This window comes from Anomalospiza imberbis, chromosome 8 (assembly GCF_031753505.1).
Source record: "Anomalospiza imberbis isolate Cuckoo-Finch-1a 21T00152 chromosome 8, ASM3175350v1, whole genome shotgun sequence".
Taxonomy (NCBI): domain Eukaryota; kingdom Metazoa; phylum Chordata; class Aves; order Passeriformes; family Viduidae; genus Anomalospiza; species Anomalospiza imberbis.
This window is the reverse complement of record NC_089688.1, coordinates 1687276-1708393: the sequence shown is the minus strand read 5'-3', so window position 1 is coordinate 1708393 and position 21118 is coordinate 1687276. Positions and strand designations below refer to the sequence as shown.

The window sequence follows — 21118 nt, the reverse complement described above, 5'->3', positions numbered from 1 at the left end:
TAACTAGGCTTAAAGCACATTTCTTGGCCCCACTTTCTGCTGTCAGCCCACAAGGAAGCAAATACCCACAAAGAGAGGATTAAAAGGGATACAGGGATACTTGAGAAGAGAGAACTGGCAGGACACAGATTTGCAGCTTCTCTGTACCATATTATTGTTTTGGTTTGTTCTGGGTAAATCAGGTCAGGGACATTTGGTCACACAAGGCCACGAGCCCTATCCACAAACCCCCTTCACAATCACTGAAGTGCTGCTGGGTACCACTTACAGATTTATATTTAAAGAGAGGTTTAGGTTTAAAGATTTAGGTTTTAAGAAAGCTCCCGCTTGCCTGCACGTTCTTCCCACGACTCAGATGATGCACTGGACAGAGGAGCAAAGGCTCACAACAACACAGATTTATTTACAAACACACTACCAACAGGCAGAGCAGCAGGCAACAGAAAATGAAAACCAAGGATAAACTTCTTTGCACAAAATGGAAACAATTCTCTCAGGAACATGCAAGAAGATAACAGAGGGAAAACAAAGAGGAGACTTTCAGAAATTTAGGTAATTTTTTTCCCCTCTACACACTATTTTGGTGGCCTGTTTGATACCCTCCATGTAGCCCTGACACAGACATTGCAGACTCTGTAGCTCCTTCTACATTCTCTGTTTCCTTCAGCATCAAAAGAATCAGTCACAGTCAGAATCCATGCAGCATTGGTTTAGCTTTATGTGACTCAGAAGCACTGACATATTTTGACACAAACTGATATTCTGTGGAATCACATTTTTTTTCCTTTACATTCATCTATTAAACATGCCTCCTGTCCTCAGGGAAGTATTGTATTACACTTGCAACCAGTGCAGCAGCGGAGGAGCATCACTGACCAAAGGTCCATTCATTTATTTCACCTGCAAATTTATTGTAAAACCCGTGAAGCATTGAACAAATATGTCCACTAGATAAGCTACAACATCAGAATCTCAATATTCTTTCAGCCAGGGCAAGACAAAACAAAGCACACAAATCCTAAGAAGCAGGTGATAAACTCAGTTGTGGTGCAGTAGCTTAATTAAGATGTTGTAAAAAGACACATTTGGGTTGATTTTGTTTGTTTTGTTTTCACTCTCCCGTGTGCACTGGAGATGCATTGCAGGAAGTACAGAACTGAGTAGACTGTGCTATGCCAAGACACAGTGCCAGTGGGGAGCAGGAACACTTAATCCCAGTTACCAAAAGTCCACAATCCTGGTTGGTCAAAACCAGCTGCTCCTCAAAAGAAGGCACCTGCGTGCTGGTGTCTGGCAGAGCTGTCTGGAATCACCACTCAGCAAACCCCTGCTGCACACGCCTGGCAGGGCCGAAATTACTTGACCACTCATTTCTACTTCTGTCCAACATTATGCAATCTTTTTGCAACTGCAGTAATGAGGGCAGCTCCCTTCCCACTTCCATCTTCAGAAAGCATGAAAGTCACATCACACTGAGGGGCCAGCTCCTTCACTGTTTCCTGCAGGATCCTAGAAAAACTGAAAGGGAAGGGAGAGAAGAACAGAATATTTCAGCAGCTGCTTTCTGATCTGAGATCTTTGTATTCACCTATCAGCAAGGATCCTCAGCCACTGCTTTCTTTTTTCTCCTAATCATGAAAGATACAAATTTCTGTACATAATCAGATTCTAATTTTTATTTCTCCACTTGAATCTTGTTCAGCATGATGCCATACACTGCCCACATCTTCAGAGATCATGAAGGAGGTTCTCTTCTCCCAACTCAAAAGCTAATGCATCTATTTCTAGGCCTTGCTCACAGGATACTGACCCACCTCCAAAAACTCAAGACAGCTTTCCATCTAGGAGACTCAGATATTGTAGAAATCTACCAAAACACTGGAAAATAAGTATTAGGTTCACTCAACATCCCAGAGAAAAGACCCTTCCGGTGGTAACTGGTGTTGACTTTACAATTTTTGATCCTGTGACTAGGAAAGGGAAATGACAAAACGCAGTGAAATGTGTTAGATCCTTACCCCCTCTCAGGTTTTTAATCATCTCAGCAGAAAGCTGGTACAGGTATGTTTTCACAGTGAAAGCAAGCAAACAGCAAAGGGAAGTGGTACCAAGGTACTCACTGCGGATGGAGCTTGTACAGAGTCCCATCTACTCCAACGGTGATTTGCAAGCGCTCCACACCTCGGTTCTCCCTCTTCTTCTCCACAACAGCAGCCAGCCCTGCCCCACAGAGCCGGGCAGCTCTTCTTGAAACTGCTCCACACACCTCCTTGACAATGATGCTGTCCTCACAGGTGCTGTCCAGGCCCAGCTGCTGCAGGATGCGCCGCACCTGCAGGAGGGCGAGCCGGTCACTGCGCAGGGAACACACGGAGCAGTTAGGGAAAGCTCCAGAAGGAAATGGGACCACTTCAGCTCTAGCACTCTCCAGTTCTTTCAAGGCTGGTTTCTGTCTGAGTTTAGATGGAAATCTGCTCCTGCCATGCCCTTTTGCCATGTCAGGCTGCATCTCCAGAAGGCACCAGCAGTAATCATCCACCTAACTCCCAGAGCCAGGAGGGAGCAGAGCCAGATCAGCCACAGGACTGCTACTTTAGATCTCAAAGCTGAGACACTCCTTTCGAGGCTTTCCACAGCAGAAAGTTTCAAATAGCCTAGAGACCATTGTAGTAATGCACAGATATATAGGTATGCACATATTTGTGTATCACTGACTTCTTGCTTTCTTAAATAAGTGCTATTTTAATTCCCACAAGAAACACTTAGCTTGATGGCTAAGGCATCCAAGATAACCCAGGATGTGGACAGGAAATGATAATTCATATGATTACAAAAATAATGCTGTAACTTCCCCGGTTTCTTATTTTTAACTTTTATTCTGGAGGTGGGGGATGCTCAAAGAAGAAAACCCTAACTGACTTAATTGACTTCTTGAAGGAAAGGGCTCCACACACTTGCAAAAGACTATTTTCTAGGTGTCCCAGAAGACTTTAAGGATTTAAACCATGTAAATATAACAACTTTACCTCTCAATCTGAGACAGGAATTTTGTTTCAAATATGCCTTTTTTCCTGAGTGATTCCGAAATGTGTCCTCTGAACAGCAGCCCTTGTTTGGTTAAGTCAATCAAAATTTGCCTTACTATTTCACCTAGGTACATTCCACTGGTCATTTTCTCATACCTGTTGGGTCAAAAGAGGAATAAAAATGCTCATTTAAAGAGATGGCTCTGTTTAGCATGAGGAGAATACACATGGCCCGTGAACTCAAAGAAAGCAGTCCAAGCTTCAGAGCAATAGCCATTAAACTCCATTTTTCAATCATCAAAAATCTGTTGCAGTGACTTCAAGTGCAAACATTAATTACAATATATTTACCTCTGCCAAATGGTAACAGAAGTAGAAAAAAACCCTTGCAATATTAAACAGAATCTAGTGTTAAAGTCAGAGTCCACGCTGAAGTGAAACTCCTCCCTGTCCGTGAATGCGTTCACCAGTGAGTCACATCTAATCAATACTGTATTTACCCAACAAGCTTGAGATGTATTTTGCCTTTGAAAAATCACCCTACGAGGGGGAACAAAGCATGACCTAGACTTTGCAGGGAAATCTTAAAAGCTGCACTGTCTGGTAAAGCTTTAAGATGAAAACAGTGCTGTGGTAACAATATACATCTTTGTTTTTTTATTCTTTCTTTTTTTTTTTTTTTTTTTTTTTTTTTTTTTTTTTTGATATCTAGGTTACTTACCAAGCAACAAAAGAAATGCAATATTAAAATTTCCTTTTTGATTATTCATTAATTAAGCACATTTTAAAAAGCAGCCAGTGTCTCTCAAAGACTGACTTTGTCAGGCTCTTGGCATCAGGACCATCACGTTTACCTCTGTTTCCCTGGGTTTAGTGAGCCTTCATCTACTTCTCTATCATATTTTGTCCTGATGTAGTCAATGCAGCCATTGTCACCAAATGCTCCCCATTCTGTGTTAATGCACATTTTTCCTTCATTCCCTTCCACTATTTCTATGTTTTTCATGTCCTCCATGTAGCAAACATTGGTGCCTGTTCCTAGAAGGAAAGAAATTACAAGACTTCATCTGGAAAAGTGAAGCAGCACCAGAAACTTATGGAAGATTATCGCAGTGCTCATCTTAAAGTTCTCTTTGCCAAATCTCAAATTTCAAGGTCCCTTCCAACACAGGCCATTCTGTGATTCTATGCTTAGATATATTTCTAGATCAAAACCTGGAGGAATCTATTGGGGGAATCATCTAAAAAGCCCAAGAAGAATTCATTCAGATTTTTAAAAATATTTGCTTGTTCCATGGTCTATGACCTGGCTACAGTGTAACTATGAATGTACTTTTCAAAACAAGAATTCATGCTCTATCTGCTTTGTATTCTTTTACCCTGCATACACTTGTTAGGCACCACCAGAGAGATATCACAAGTCCAACAGGTTGAGGAACTTATCTGCTACAGATGTTGTTAAGTTTCCTGCTGAACACCACACAAACCTGCCAAGAACCCCAAGCAACTAATAACACTGTATATCAAGCTCGAATAAAAGGTGCTGCTTCGCAGATCCCAAAGCCCAGCTCTACATAGGTGCTTCCTTCTCACAGTGGCCACTTGACCATCACTGTACCTGCAATAAGGCCAATCTCACAGTTTGGATCCTCATAGCCACAAGTCATCATGGTCCCAACAGTGTCATTCACCACTGCTACAATGTCCAAGTCAAACTCCTAAAACACAAGTCACGATCAGCAGTGGAATGCCAGAGTGAGGGTGCATTAAATACACCAAAATGAGCAGAAAAAAATAGCTTACATTTCTTCTCCTGATAGCCTCTCTTAGCATATCAACAACATCTTCCCCCTCACAGTCTGTTGCCTTGAATCCTTTTGTCCATCCCACAAGTGTTCCCTGAAGCAGAAGAGAAAGTAAGTCATGAGTGAAGACAAGGAGCAGACTGTACATTGCAAGCATCAGATTTTTCTTGCCTCCCACCCCAATGTTTTTTTTTTTTTTCCAAATAACATATTTTCCTGGACAGGTTACTGTGGGTGTCTAGTGCAGGCTGTGCTCATGTATTGTTGTTACTCAACTGCTGATGGTAGTGGCTCCAAGTTTTCTCAGCTATTTGTCAAGGCACTGCACTCAGTACCTTCTAAATCTCATTTGGAAAATGCTTTTGTTGAAAATCAAACACCCATCAAACATTAATGAACATCTACTGTTAATTTTTGGGTCGTGTCCTGAAGAACATTTGGTATGACCCCAAAACTCCAGGTAACACTAATTTGTTTCTTTTCAGACAACAACCTGGCCTGACAGAAGTTGATTTCCAGGCTACATGAAGTAATTAGCTTTACACTTCCTAAGTGGCTCTGGACTGTCTACTCAAAAGGAAAAAAAAAAAAAAAAAAGAAGACAACTGGGAGAAAAAGCTGATATTAAGAAACACCTTCAAGTTCTCTCCTCTAGCAACACCCTCTCTCACCCTCTAGCAACAGTAGAAGACCAAACACACAGAGCAACATATTATGGGAAACAGATGTGTCTCACTCAGTTTGCCATCAATGCTGTAGAATTTGCTTCCTAATCATTTCTCAAGACCTAAATGCTAAGCTGTGGGTTTAGAAGGCATATGAATTCATGTTTCCACCAAAGGCCAATTCTTACTGCTATACTCTCAACAGTGAGCTGAAAATTGAGACAAAGCAGACTAACTTCGACGTTTAGAAGCTATTGTGAACCCCACCAGGACATAAAAACATTCAGTAAAATAGCAGTCTCTCATTTCCCCAATATCCTACATATTTTACTAGAACTAAGCAGCACAACATCCCCTGCCCCTCTTGGAAATTCATAAAAACGATATTTTCTTACATAAGATCTGAAAAGATAAAAGATATCTGTCAAAAAGACAACTCTTCCAAGCTGAACAAGTAAGTTCAGGTCTGTCCACTGACACTCAACAAAAAGAAGCTAATGTGGTGCAGAAGTTACACAGTCAGAGCTGTGCAGCACAGCTTGGAAAACAACCTGGCATTGTAGCTGAGCAAGCAGAAGGAGCCATTTGTTATCTGTTGCCATTGAAGAGTTAAGGCAGTGTAAGGAGGTTCCTGGGTTACTAAAAATATGCACTTCATGTTGCTGTCATGAGGGCTTAATCTTTATAGAACAAAAACAATTTCATGTCCACGACTTACCAGAGACAAGAAGTAGAAGTTCTGCCTCCCATAGGCAGGTGGGTAACACGGGATGATAACTTTCTCATGAAACACAACTGATTTGCAAAGTAAAGTAATAAATTCTCCAAACCAACAAGTCGGCCTTGCCCAAAATTATGTCATTTACCAAGCAGATGCCGAGCTGCCATCTGACCATTCTGTGCTGCAGCTCTTACCTTGTCAATGCTGGCTTGCCTGCAGGGGAAGGAGAAGGTGAAGCCCAGAGGAAGACGAGCACCTTTAATCCCCATATACTCCAGAAAGTCTGCTATGCACTGGACAATATGGTCAAAGAGCTGGAAGGAAAGAAGAAGCATATAAATCTCACAAGTAATCCCATATAATGGGCCTTGGCTAGATCAGTTAAACATTCATTTAAGATTACCTCTTCTCCTGTCCCTTGCATGATCTCCAAAGGAATGGCAAAGATTTTGTTATACATTTGCACCGATCTTCTTCTCCTGCTTTTGATTTTGACCAGCAGAACCCTGAAATTTGTGCCACCGAGGTCAAGGGCAAGGAACTTTCCTTTCTCTGAAGGAGAAGAAAGGTATTTCATTTTGGTACTTCTCCTAGCACGTTTGCCAGTCAGAACAACACACTGATGATAGCACTGTTCCCTATGGCATTTATCCCATCAGGTCTACTAGCATGGGGCTGAAGATAACAGATGACACAGCAGGAAGCACCGGTTTGACAACATAAATCCCCCCGGCATGTGCCAGGTTAATCAGCATACTCCCTCCCCACCCCAAAAACAGACAAGCAACTTTCCTGAACTGCCTCCAGGTGCTCAAGAGCTAACCTCACCTGTTCCATCTGGCGTCCCACAGACGTACGTGGGCAGCATCTTCACCGTGGCCTGGGCTTGCGTCTCTCTCTTCAGCCCGTACTCCAGCTCAGCCCTCATCTTGTCCCTCACCTCGCAGAGGGTGCCGGGGGGCAGCAGGAAGGGCGCGAGTACGGCGTCGAGGCGCCGGCGCTGGGTCGCCAGCCTGCGTGCCACCGCCGTGACCATGGCGGCCCCCCGGCCGCTGCCGCTCTCCGACAGCAGGAACCGCACGTCGCACGTGGGCACCAGCCTCCTCACCACCTTGTGCAGGCGTTTGGCGTACCTAGCAGGGACAGAGAGTTCCTTTTTTAGGCTCTCACCGGCCTTTGGGGCATGGTTTACTTCATCTCCATCTGCAATCAGGCCTCCAACCAGTTTGGGAGAATAGTTGGAGAAGGTTTCCGGTTTGGGAAAGCACAGGTTCAAAACCAGGGAAGTAGTGGAGGGAGAAAGAAAGAAAAGAGAAAACCCACAGTGAGCTGCAAGTGTCCTAGAGGCCCAGGAGTCACTTGAGAAATCAACTGCATTTCCTCCGACACCATTATTCTAGGTGTCATGTTTTTCACAGTATTCACAGAATGGTGAAGTTGGAAGAGACCTTAAAGATCATCGAGTCCAACCCAGCCTCAGCACCTCAACTAAACCCTGGCACCCAGTGCCACATCCAGTCTGTTTTTAAACACACCCAGGGATGGTGACTCCACCACCTCCCCGGGCAGCCATTCCAGAACTTTATCACCCTTTCCGTGAAAAACTTTTTCCTAATATCCAACCTATGTTTCCCTTGGTGCAGCTTGAGACTGTGTCCTCTGGTTCTGTCAGTGCTGCCTGGAGAAACAGACCAACCCCACCTGACTACAACCTCCTTTCAGGAAGCTGTAGAGAGTGATAAGGTCACCCCGAGTCTCCTTTTCTCCAGGCTGAACAACACTAGCTCCCAACCCCACTCCAAATTCTAAAGCTCCTGGGATAGCTTTGCAATACCTAAGCCAGTGAGACCTCACCCCAAAGCTGAAGCAAAACCAGCAGCTCTCTGAAAAGCCACACACATGTGCAGATGGAGGCTCTTAGCAATTATCAAATCTATTTAGTTACTCACTTGGGGTGGGTTTTGTAGAGCCCCCCATCAATCCCAACAGTGGTTCGCATCCTCAGCAGCTTCTTGTTCTCCCTGAGCCGGGTCAGGATGGCTGCCAAGGCGGCGGCGCAGAGGTTGGCCGAGCGGAAGGAAACGATGGTGCAGACGTGCTGAACAGCCACACAGTCCTCCTCAGAGGGAAACAGGTTCAGCTCTGTAAGGATCTCTTTTGTGTTGCTCAGGCCTTCCTTGTACCTAACCCCAAAACAAAAGAATACATCACCAAATGCAATAACATATAAATCAATACCTTGGCTCAAAAAGAAATGAGAGGAGACCACAACACAACCTATCAGACAGCATCGTAATTGGATCCCATAAACCAGAAATGTGTTTCCCACAGCATTCCCAAAAGTACCCAGGGAAGAGAGGCTGCTTCCTGGGGTTCAGCACTTGGTGAGCCCAATCAGCTAGTCAAGAAGAGAATGGGATAAACAATCCAAAGAAGGAGAGCACAAGAACAGATATACAGCTTCACTCACTACAACAAAGAAAATAATTCCTGGAGTGACAGTGAGGACCAGGATCCCTCTACAAAACATCAGAATCCCAGTTTTCCACGCAGTCATCCATTAGCTGATCTATAATCTGTACTACATGTCCAAAGCCCCAGTATTCCCACATCAGAGAGGCTGAAAACTGCAGCAGCCATCCCACACACTCAGGTCTCCAGAGAGGTTATTTAAACACCCTGCATCTGGGCTGTTTACCAGTACACTTGCTACTGCGGTACTTTGCTAAAACTATCTTACACCAATTCCTACTTACAGAAAGGTCAACTTTTCTCCTAGGCAAAAGCAAGATCGAGCTGAAGAGTTCAGGATTGTTCCCAGCACTCACAGATTTTAACTACACTTCCAGTATCACTGCTGTGCTAGTGAAAGACTGACTTTGAGAGTGGCTACTCTCAAGGAACATATTACAAGTTCTTACTTTTCCATTGCAGACACGTGTCTCATTTCAATCTTGTCCTTAGTAAGCAGAGCTGTTGACACTTTCCCATTAAAGAGCAGACCTTCCTTTGTCATTTTTAGGAGAATGAGTCTCACAAGTTCCCCCAAATACAGGCTGCTGATCATCTTCTCAAACCTGGAATGGAGCACAGGAAGGAGTCCAGGTGTTCACCAGCTCCCCTCTTTAGCCCTCCACAGCATCATACCAGAGCAACCACCTGGTTTTAACAACACATGAGCAACTGTAGCAGCAATTCCTTGGCCTGAAGCAGGGAGCTGTGAAAGGTACTCACCTCTCCAGAAGGAAAAGATCTGGACCAGACAGAACCAGCATCAAGTCATCTCCGGTTCACTTAAGACAATTTCTGTTCCAATGGGGCTCTTGGCAAACACTGGAAAAGCACTCTGAGAACTCAGACTGCAAGTCAGTCAGGGAGTCACTTACAATTGTTTTCCAGGGTTGAGAGATCCCAGATCCAGCTCCCGATCAAACTCTGTGCGGAGGTCATCCAAAGCACCGTCATCTCCGAAGGCCCCCCACTCCGTGTTAATGCACATCCTCCCTTCATCCCCCTCCACCAGGCTGATGTGCCTCATCTCCTCCATGTAGCAGGCGTTGGTGCCAGTCCCTGTGGGTATTGGATAAACCGCTGTTTGTTCCATGTGTGCTTTTTGTTTAAGTCCACATGTTTGGGAATAAGTCAGTACATTGCCTTTGGAAGAAAACACAAACACGTAACCCCGTGGCATAGGATGCTAATATAGGCCACCTGCACCCGTGAAATCATCATTTCACAGTGAATGAAAAAACCCTGGAATTATTCTAAGGTTCGACTTGTTTAAAAACATTTTTTTCCTCTTTCAAATGTACTTCTGTGTGCCTAATAAAAGGCATCATAGTGCATAAAATGGAGAAACTGTGGAAAGCATAGCTGGTACTAACGACCAGACGTGAGGGGAATTCAGCTTTCTCTGGACAGACACAGTAATTTTCTATACAGTCAGCAGAAAAGTTTAGTATGCCGGTCACAACTGAGTCCAGACAAAATGGGGACTGTAGAATTTGATGGCAATGTGATCAGCATAAAAACAGCTGCTTTACAGAAGGCAGCCAGGCTTGAAAACCCATTGTTTTTTCCATTTTCTTTCTGCTCTTTCCTGTATTGTGAAACTCCCTCCTACTTCAGATTTGTAGCAATTCAGCAAATGAGAGGGAAAAAACCCTTCATGGTGAGCAGAAAAAATTACCAATTATGAGTCCAACTTCACAGCGCTGGTCATCATATCCACAAGTCATCATGGTTCCCACCGTGTCATTGACCAGTGCCAGAACATCAACATCTATGTCCTAATAGCATAAAGATGAGTGATTAACAGGGAAAAAAGCTCAGAAAGCCTCCTCTGTGATAAAGCACCAGCATGCAGACATACTCCCTGGGTTTGAAAGCCTCATTCAGGAAAACTCCTCGGTTGAAAGACACTATTTCATTTTACAACACTCTTCCACAGCTCTGTAAGGTTACAAATATCTCTGAATTCTCATGTTTTTCATGAGCCTCTTTGCTTGAGGGATTTGTTTTTCCCCAATCCCACCTCATTTTCCAGAAAAGTGACACGTTATTGGTGTGAATGTTGTGATACTGCGCTTACAGGCTGTGTGAAAGGTTAACATCCTACCACCTGAGCAGAGCCCACCAAATGGGACAGAAAACACACACAAATGCAGCAACAGCTGTGCAGCAATACCACACTCAAGTAGAAAGTCCTTCCTTTCTGTGCAGAGGCTGTGCAGTTTCCTCTTTACTATGAAGTCATCAAGTTATGGAAAGATGCTTTGTATTTCTTAGCTGGCATTATCAATAGCACCAAACATGAAAAGCAAGACTTTCCAAAATATTAAAACACAGTGTTATTCAAAGGCTGTATGCTAGTTCAAGGGAAGATTTAATCATGTCTTACTGCTGACCTTAAAAATTGCCATCAATGGTTCCATCCTACAGACTGAAGGGGACAGGCAAGCCCTGGTGGAGTTAGGTGTGCCAATTTGAGGTGACATTTTCCCCTACCAACCTTCATCCCACAAGCCAGGCTGTGAAACACAATGTGTGAAATTACTGAGTGTTTTATATCTCACCCAGTAGTTTCACAAGAGGTTCCCTCGGGCTGAGACAGAGGGGCCCAAGCTGGTGAGCTGTCACAGCCAGCCTGGGCTATCAGCATGCAGCTGCCCTTGTGTTACCAGAGCAGCCTGAATTACAGCTGTGAGAGAGATTCAGAGCTACCAGATGTACAGGCAGGCTGGGCACTTGCTACTGAGCATCCCTGAAGGATGTCTGACAGCTCTCAAAAGAACCCACACACCAAGAGATGATTTCCCAGGAGGACGTTCTGTGGTTCAGCTCCTGCTGGTACAAAACTTGCCTGATGCTTCTGGAGGGCCCTGCGCAGAGAGCTGACCACGTCTGTGTCCTGAACTCCTCGGACCCTGAAGTGTTTTGTCCATGCAAGAAGAACCCCCTGAAAAGTAACAGTGCAGTGACCCAAAAGCACACCAAGTTTAGCACACAAACCACAAAGCCAGTCAAGACTGAAGTGTGTGGAGAAGTCCATTATTAAAACCGAGCCAAAATAAGTCAGAGTAGAACATCTTACCTTGGGGTACCTGTCGGTACCAATACAATCAAAAAGGTACAGTCATAAAGTCCCAATTCTGTAAATGTTTCTCCCTGTGCATCATTTTAAAGCACGTGTGGCTTTCCTATGCTGATCACAGTCTAATAGCATTAAGCAAAAGGCATTTGCAGGACTGGAGCCCAAAGCACAGATCACTAGAAATAAGAGGCTAGAATGAGAGAACACAAAATAATTGCAACCAGCCCTTTGTTTCCCCAAGAGGTGTCTCAAGCAGCTCAGCTACACATATTTCCTATTCAGAATCAACTGTAAATACAAAAAACCTGAGAGTGATTAAAGAAATAAAGATGCTTCAAGACACAAAAGTGCACATCTATTTCTAACAGTGTTAATACAGGGGCACATGGTTCCTGTAGAATTGGAATTGGGTACTGACTGAGCAATAGAGTAGCTTTAGCTTAAAGATGATGCTGCCTTGAGAGGAGAAATGAATCACTGAAGAATAGTCAAGTCTAGTTAAATACTAGAAGTCATCCATGCCTTCTTCAGAGAGCTATGTAAACATGACCCCACATAAAAGCCACAAGGTAGCACCCACATTCCACAGCTTCTCCAGATTCTGCAAGGAGCTCAGCTTGACAAGAGTGTTGCTTTAAGCATCTTACCTCCTCCAGCTTGGTCTGTTTGCATGGAAAAGAAAACGTAAAGCCAAGAGGTAACTTCTTATGCTTCAGGTTTTTGGTCTCCATGAAGTCTGACAGACAGTCAGCAATGTAATCAAAGAGCTGCACAAGAAGAGAGGACAGCTGGGCTGTGTCCCGCAGGCGGGCGCAGCAGCGCCGCGGCGCAGCGACAGCGGCGGTGCCCTACCTCGGCTCCGTTCCCCTGCGTGACCTCCTTGGGTGTGGGGTAGAACTTGCTCTCCAGCTGGCTGCTCTGCTTCCCATCATCAAACACCTTCACCTGGTGGGCACGAAACTGGGAGCCACCCAGGTCCACAGCAAGGAAGTCACCCTTCTCTGCAACAGACGGGGGCAGCCATCACTGGGGATGGCTCAGGTGCTGTTGGGACCCTGCTTACTGAGAATTTTAGACTTTTTGTGCTGACAAGCACTGACCCCCCAAAGAACACTACATTTAACCTATGGCCATAGAGAAGACTTCCAAAATTAAATAATAGAACTGAAATTATAGGTGTGTAGTTTGAAAAGAAGTGTGTAATATCACACAGCAGAAAACTTAGAGTTTAAAGTTTTAGCATATAGTAATATATATAAACCAAGACAGAAGTTTTAACGTGGAAGCTAGTCCTTCTTCTTTACCTTCTGCTTTCTAAGTTTAAGTTGTATTATGTAATTAGATAAAAAAGTCCACATTGCGGGCCACAGATAGTTATTAAGTTAAAAATAAAAATAATTTAAGTGTCATTTCTTAACTAGACAGTTTATCCTTAAAAAGCCTTGTAAAGAGATAGATAGGCCTCCATTTTTTAGCTTATTAGAGTGAAGTGCTGTAGAACTCATAGTTTATAATAAAACTGTAATATAAATAAGAACTCAAACATCTGAATCCAAACAAAGAAATACCATCTCACACATTTAATCCCAACCCTAACCAAAAAAAAAAAGCAAAGGCTCAGCAAGGTGTCACGCTGATGGCCACAGCCCAGGGCCCTCCCTCACCTCAGCCACAGCCTCTCCTGCCCCAGCATGGCAGATCCTTATCCTATGGGCCTGGGAGCATCCAAAAGACTGAGAGCTGGAAACCCTCAGCAAGGCTATCAGGTCTCTCCTTTTAGCCTGCTATGGAAAAATAGCTAATTCAATTGTTATTTGGCAGTTTGGGTTTGTTCACCCTGCTCCTTCCACAGCAGCATACTTTCAAGCTGCAGAAGGATGAGCTTTTCAGCAAGAAAGGCCCAAATCCACTGCAAACCAACCAGAGCACACAGGGGCTGCAAAACTGTCACCTGAAATATGGGACAAGCAGAATGTGAGATCATTACCCCTATCCAGTGGAGGATGCAGGATTTGCAGACATATGTTAAGACTGAGCTCTAGTGCAGAAGTCAGATTCCAAGTGGGCCAAAGCTAATTTGCCACCCAAAGTCAACCAGCACAATCCTTTTCAAATGCCCTTGGGTGTTTCTGTGAAAGCACCATTTTGTTTCACAGGCTTGCTCAGACACATACATCTCCAACAGCAAACCTCAGATGGAAGGACAGTTTGGCACTGCTACAATAAAATTTGTTTATCCCTCACACAGGAAAATGCCCTTCCCCAAAGGAAAACACAGTGGTATGTGCCTAGCCTTGCATGATCTTTGTTCCACAGTCCAAACATGATTAAATCTGGTCCTGAAAGGGAAGGAAGCAGGAAATTCTACCTGTAATACCATGGTCAGCTATTAAAGGTGAGGAGGCAGATTGGGTTACTCAGTAAACTGTGACATTAGTCAGACTATTAATCCCTAAACAATGAAAAACTGAAGATGTTCTATATGAGTAACTTCAGTCAGCAACACTGGGGGCACAAAAAATCTCGAAGTTAATAATAATAATAAATAATGGGGGAATAACCATCCAAGTTTGAGCTGTTTAAACCTGCTGGAAGTTTTAACCAGTCTGGAAGCAAAATAAACAACAAGGATTTTTCTAGAGGGCAAAAATAGAAAAATCAATGTGATACTTAGAGTAAGCACTGTGTCAATAAGATATAGCCCAGCTTGATGCTGCAGCATGCCCTTGGCACACAGGGATGGCCACACAGGCCAGGAGAGCACCATCCAACCTTGGCCTTGGGGGACATCAACTCTTGCAACACTGATGACACTACATGCAATTTTCCAAGTCCTCTGGCCTCAGGGGCTCCCTGCTGCTCCAGAACAGCATCAGAGACCCATGAGACCTCAGGACCAGAGACTGCCACTGAGATTGCAAGGGTTAAGAAAGTGCTTCTTTCTCTCTGACAAAGCTAGCAGAAAAGGAAGAGTGCTCCCTTCCATCCAGTCAGCTTGTATATAATTTCTCTCAGACATGCCTCATTTCAAGGAACTTGCCTTCAAATACCTTCTTTATGCCATTAAAGCTGTTATTCCTCATTTAACTTCAGGGAAATTACCATCAGAGGGAATAAAGTCATGTGGAAAGTTACAAAACTAACATTTCAGTTTTCTGCACAGCTAGTTTACACTGAGTCCTAATCTAGGTGAGATACAGAACCATGCACAAATCAACTTGGTTAAACCTGAGAAAAATGTCATTTTCTGTCAGGCTGCGCTGCCAGGAGCCAGCTGAGGACTCATTTCGGATGTGCATACTTCTCCAAACAAGATGAGCCTTTAGTTCCTATCTCATGTCACATCCTCCCAGAGGACACTACTGCACTTTCTCCCTCTCTGTTCAAGTCTCAGCTGAAAAAGCAGAGCAGTTTCCTGGTAGACGCCATCCAGGAGCAGATTTTCCCAATGGAGAAGGCAAGGAAAGGCAGAAGGGATCACTTTCTGGGGAAGTAGCAAAAGCAGTGCAGAATGTGGGGATCACAGCTCTGAGGATGCCACGCTGCTGTCACTTGGCAATTTGAGGGGTTTCACTGCAGCATCCTGCCCTCCCTGTAGCTCCAAGAAGGCCAGCAGCCACAGCAGACTGCACTACGGGCTCCGAGCTGTAGAGGCTGCCCTTGCCATGTCCTACACAGCCCCTACAGCAAGGCCCGCACCAGGAACAGACGGGAGAAGCTGCTCCTGAGCACTTCCTAGGTCCTTTCCTCAAACAAGCAGCTCTAGGTCAAAATCCACCTGGTTCAAGGAGAAAACCACTCTGCCAGTGCTCCCCCAGGCTCATGTTGCACGTGTGCTTTCTCAAGGAGACAGTCGGTACCCCAGAGCCCCTGGCTGCCCCGTGTCTCTGCCGTGCCATCTGGAGTGCTGGCAGCAGCTGGCCGTGCTGCAGCAGCAGCGCTGAGCAGGGACCCACCTGAGCCATCGGGCAGCGAGCGCACGAACGAGGGCAGCATTTTCACCGCTGCCGTGGGGTTTGTGTCTCTGCCCAGCCCCTTCACCATCTCGGCCTGGAAGCGAGCTGTCACATCCAGCAGGACATCATCAGAGAGGCGCAGCTGGTACAGGTACCTGTCCACCTGCAAAGAGGGAAGGTGGCACTCAGAGGCACGCAGGCTCCTTGGGCTGCTTGGCCGCTTCATTTTCGACCCCAGCACCCCAAGTTCTCATGACTGTCAGCGCAAGCAAGCTCCAGGTCATCAGCAGGACATTCACTCTTCTAAAAAAAACTTTGTTTTGGAAATGTTTAATGCAGCCCTGGTGAATTACTGCCCAAAAGTTGGCCATCTTTTCTGATGGCTCAGTAGCTTGACAATCTATGTAAGCCCATGAGATTTGCTTGAGACCCTGACAAGCTGTTTTCGCACGATCCTCTCCTGCTAGAGATACAATGAACTAGAACTGCAAAGTATGTCAATCTGGTGAGAATTTGACCTCTCTGAGGCAGGTCCAAAAAATGCCATCAGTACCCAAGCGTGTCAGGCACAACCCAAAAACATCTATTCAGCTACTGCTTCACTCCACAGACAATTAACTTTGTTGGCATGCCAGGCTAGAATTCAAAGCCTTTTTCCCACTCCAGCTCTGCTCTCCATTCTCTCGTGATTCTAGGATTACATCTGAAATCTAAAACACATTTTTGGGTGCAATCAATACCCTTTGTTAAAGGTCTGTAACTCACAGAATACATCAAAATAGAAGCCAGTTGAATATAAAAGAATTCAAAAGTTTCTATGAAGCAGCTCATTCAGATAAACTGGCAGAGAAGCTAATGAGTGTTTATGAACAGTTTCATCAGGGTTTTTTCCTTAAGGTTTTTCCTTAAGGACCACATGCTGCTGGGACTGACACATACCTGCAGGAATATAAGTAGTGTGGCCTAGAAACTACACAGCTGGGTACAACAAAGGATTAACACAGGAAAAAAAAAGAATTTGTCAACATCCAAAAGCTTTTCCACTGGGGAGCCAGACTTTGGTGCTGTATGAACATGATGCAGGCATAATAATTGTGTGCTCCAAATAGCTAGGTGTCCACTAGGTCATTGGTGTTTGAGACTCAGGGCCAGAGGAGGTGGGCAGGGGACAGAGGTGGGACAGCTGCCAGGGCTTTGCTACTACAGACACTCAGCTCTTGCACTGTGTGCTATGTTGTTAGGGTGCTTTATCTGTTCAGAGCATTTCGCCAGTCCCATTTACGTAAGGAGATCTGGAGGGTTGGAAGGACACAAACCAAGTCTCACCAGCAATATGGCAGGATTTAAAAGGCTGCATTATTTAAGCAGAGGGCAATGCAGGTTGTAGATAAGTTAGTCTCTGCTGCAATTTGGACTGGCCACATATTTTAATGAGGTGCAAACGAATTGCCTATTCACAGTCCCATTTTACACTGGTGGTCAGCAATGACCCACCCAAAAGAGCCAGGATCCTGAAAGTCACTCCAGCACTTACTTAACACACACACACAGAGGAGAAAGTGTGAAACTACAACCTACAATTTTCCTAGAGCAGCAGCTGCCTTTGGATACAGGTTATCCTTTATGCTTTATGAAAAGGCTGTTTTTCAGATTTGTCTTTGTAGCCCTTGTTTGTGCAAGATTTCCTCCAAGGGTGTTTTGAAGCCCCACCACTGTGTAGGATCCATGGCCTGTGTTAGCCTATGCACCCATACTGATTTTTTGGAGAAAATACAGTGACTGGAGACATACAGCACGCATGCACTCTGACACAGACCCAAAGAGCCTTGTGACAGAAACCCTTGTGGGGGAAAAAACTCTCAAGAGCAATAAAATTACCATGTCTGTTTGCAGAGAACATGCACTAGCTCCCTGCTGCCCACAGATACCGTGTTCCCCACCCTGTTTGCCTACAACCATAGGAGCAGACAGTCCTCTCCAAGGAACTAGATAAGGCGGAGCCCAGGAGAGCCTGCTGGCTCTCCAGCCTGATTTACAACCTGAGCAAGGCCCTGCTCTCATAACCATTTACTTGTAAACACAGGAATGGCCAAGCTGTGCTAAACCAAACTGGTTGCCCTCCTCCCGTGGTACAGGAATAGTGCCTTGCCTCATTTATGGAAAGAGCACTGTTTTGATGGCAGGCAGGCTCTTGGTTTTGCTACCACAGAGTAAAAAAGCCCGGGGAGGGAGAGGTAGGAAGACATTCCTTCTTTCTAATAAGGGAGGAATCAGCCCTATTCTGTAAAGCCTACCCTAGGCTACTTCAAAGAGAAGTCTGAGGAACACGTGGTTTCTTGCCTTCAGGAAGGGCTGGCTTGCACCTTGCAGAAAGACTGATTTTTTTAATGGTTTGCCAGAATTCCTCTGCTCCCTCGTCTCCACTGTCCTCACTCAACTACAAGCTGGATGTTTCTCTGCAAAGCCCACTACACCCAAGCACTGCTCCACAAGGTCTTTCTCTTTCTTAGTAAAAAGAATGAAGAAATAGTAGTGTCTAGATAAGAGACCAGCTCCTCACAGAGGGGAGGGGCAGCAAGGCCTTTTTGGATCACTTAAATCCTAGGGATAAAAGGGCTATGACTGAGTCAGGGACATCTGACTGTTGAGATACCAGTACCTCTCTCAGAATGCCTCTCTCCAAAACAGAATTAATGGAAGAAGTCCTCCTTGGAACTGGCCACTCCATGTTTTGGGCACAGACAGGAGGACCTGGAGAGGCTCACTTTGCTGATGAGCTCAGTGATGGAAGCGGATCCACGCACCAGGACCTTGGATCTCCACCATGCGTCCATAGACAGCCCCACCTCCCACCTTGCCAGCCCCGGCTGGAAAACCAGAGGATGGAGCCTGGCAGCAATGGCCACCTGCCAGCACTCAATGAAGACACCAGGAATACAGAGGACCTGCAGGGGACATGTCCACAAACCAGAGGACCTCTGACTCATGAAGCTTGCAGGTCTCACATGGTCTTATGACGGACATAAGCCCACAGACTCATTTCAGTATGGCCATGAAAGTAGATTAAGGAAGAGTGACCATTAGGCAGCTGACTCCCAGTACTGATAGCTCCAGATCTGAGCCATCTCGAGCTTTTCCAACTGTAATTAAAGGTCACACCTGTAAACATCAGAGTGATTAGCCAGTTTTGGACAACCAGAGAGGAGGCACAGGAACACCAACACCACTGGAAATCTCTCCTGAATCTCAGCAGACCCAGACCAAAGACCACAGGAGTTTTCCCTATCCCTGCTATGTGACTGATTCCTGATTCCTGCTCAGATTGAGAAATCCCATCATTCACAGTACACTTGCAAGGTGATTCAGCAAGAGTAATCCTTTCTGTCCTCTGGGCTCTTCCACACCATGCCAGATAAAGCCTAAGCACTTCCCCTTACTGAAGGGACTTTGCTCCATTACTAGGAGAGCACTTGTAACTGTGCAGGCAAAACCACTAACCAGACCTATTTTCACACTCGTCAGGTGGTTTAAGGTCTAAATACCTCCTGCCCCGTTTGGCTGAATGGTTTCAGTGGATAATGCCATTATATGGTCTGCATTACGCACTGCAGACCCCTCCGTATCTGGGCAACACCGTTCTTAAAATAGCAATCAGCTAACGCTGCAACTTACCTTTTTTATTTGATCCTCTTTTAGCTTTGTGAAATGGAAAGCTAGCAAGTGGACAGCAAACATTTTCTTGAAGCAGATGGATGAGTCAGTCAGTAGTGACAGAGCTGCTGTGAATAACTCCAAAGCAACAGATCTTTATTCACGAAACTGGAGCTACAGAAACTTCAGCAGAGGCATTTTCCCCCTTGTGGAATAGCAGAGTTCCTGGGAAATTGAGTCCAGAAATAAATCCATCCAGTGTGATCAGGTCAGTGATTAAACTTCTGCGTCTTTGTATCACACCCCCCCATCAACCCGAAGTCCCTCCCTCCCCAGCTACACTCTTCATTGTGCCAGAGCAGGCACCTGGATAGCTGCCAAGCTGAAGGGGAGAAAAATCGATTTTGTTACTGCCCCACTTGGGAATTGTTACCACCTCTCCATGCAGTTGCTACGCAGCCTGCCCCGCTTCATTCCAGGGGCTGACAGGCTCCCACCACTGCCGCCCGCTGCCGGGAATCTGGAAAGTCGAACGGTTCTAGGAGACTTCTTCCCTCTGCTCAGCACTCCCACTCGTGAGACAAGCTCTTCTGCATGAATTAACTTCACTCTAGCTCTGCACAGTGCACCCTTATCTGCAGCTTTGTACCAATTAAGCTTCAGCTGTGTAAAGAGCAGAGACACACAGACCCCTGCCCCCAGCTGGAATGCCTCTTGCGCAATTCCCAGCAGAGAGGTTGTTGGACTGATTATTCTCCCTTCTCCCAGAGCTCCAGACCAGTGAAGATCCTCAGTACTGCAAAACCTGGGCAGAGGACAGATTTACCTGGCAGGCAGCAGTGTGGGTATCAGACTGCCCCACTGGAAGGATGCCTTTAACTGGCAGCACAGAGCACCTACAGCAAGAGCAGCTTCCTTACACCATCAGATTCTGACACAGCCTTTAACCATCACTCTCAAATTCATTCTGAATACACCAGTGTTTCCAGGGTTCTGTCACTGTATCAAGTGATATGGACTACGAAAACATCATCCCAAGAAAACTCGGTGAAATGCTGACACAAAGGAGAGGGGGGAAAAAAAAGGCATTCTCATGGAGTAATTAGAGGCTCACTCTCAAACTACACCTACACACAATGTGTTTCCCCCCAGTTACTGTTCAGCTGAACTGAGCCCAGTTACTGCAGACAACTGTCACCCTAAATTTTGCAGAACAAGGTAACAATTAAAAATTATTTTGATAGATTAGAAAAACAGCAGAGGGAGAAGAGGAAAGGGGGAGGGGAGCGCTAAGTAATGTGAGGAAACACAAAGAACTACTGAGCAGTAGGAATTGTCTAGAGATCCAGAGAAGGGCAGAGGCAGCCAGTCAGTAGAAAGGATGTCTGGCTACATCAGTTCATAGCCTAGAGTGGACCCAACCATCTCATGCTCTTGTAAAAAGAAAAAAAGTACAACTGATTGTGGTGGGCTGAATTCTCCTCTATAGGAGGATAATCCAGAGGCACAAAAACCAGCACTCGGCTCCATACTCAGCACCAGTCTTGGAAAGAGGACTCTGCCCAGTCCTGTCAGCTATGGCACATCAATAAAGCAGGGATCAGGAGTTAGCTCTGCTGAACATCAGGAGCAGTCACAGGTCACATTTTTTCAGCTTCTGATCACGAGGAAAGACTGAAAGAGCTGAGGGAGGTGAACTCC

The 21118-nt window shown here is 45.3% G+C and overlaps 1 protein-coding gene across 7 annotated transcripts; it reads right to left on the bottom strand.

Annotated features, from left to right (window-relative positions):
• Positions 1-415: 415 nt before the first annotated feature.
• On the bottom strand, positions 416-20638 carry LOC137477726 (hexokinase HKDC1-like). 7 transcript variants are annotated; one of them, XM_068196905.1, is made up of 19 exons: positions 20244-20638; positions 19439-19642; positions 15767-15929; positions 12663-12811; positions 12458-12577; positions 11520-11675; positions 10407-10506; positions 9604-9787; positions 9139-9294; positions 8167-8400; positions 7046-7350; positions 6621-6769; positions 6412-6531; positions 4830-4925; positions 4645-4744; positions 3881-4064; positions 3027-3182; positions 2121-2354; positions 416-1518 (listed from the first exon to the last, which is right to left on the bottom strand). In XM_068196905.1, exons 2-19 carry the CDS (start codon positions 19499-19501, stop codon positions 1374-1376), a joined length of 2814 nt encoding a protein of 937 aa, XP_068053006.1. In that variant the 5' UTR covers positions 19502-19642; positions 20244-20638; the 3' UTR covers positions 416-1373. The 7 variants fall into 7 exon arrangements, 6 of the variants coding, with proteins under 6 accessions (XP_068053006.1, XP_068053007.1, XP_068053008.1 ...); XM_068196906.1 differs by lacking the exon at positions 20244-20638 and adding an exon at positions 19851-20160; XM_068196907.1 differs by lacking the exons at positions 11520-11675; positions 20244-20638 and having other exon boundaries at positions 19439-19723.
• Positions 20639-21118: the final 480 nt, after the last annotated feature.

Excerpts from the sequence above, each read along its gene's own strand:
- LOC137477726 (XM_068196905.1), bottom strand. The coding sequence starts at position 19,501 with ATGTTTGCTGTCCACTTGCTAGCTTTCCATTTCACAAAGCTAAAAGAG. Across the intron at positions 12,812-15,766 it reads CTCGCTGCCCGATGGCTCAG|AGAAGGGTGACTTCCTTGCT; the intron begins GTGGGTCCCTGC and ends CGTCTGTTGCAG. Across the intron at positions 6,532-6,620 it reads TGCAAGGGACAGGAGAAGAG|CTCTTTGACCATATTGTCCA; the intron begins GTAATCTTAAAT and ends CTTTCCTTCCAG.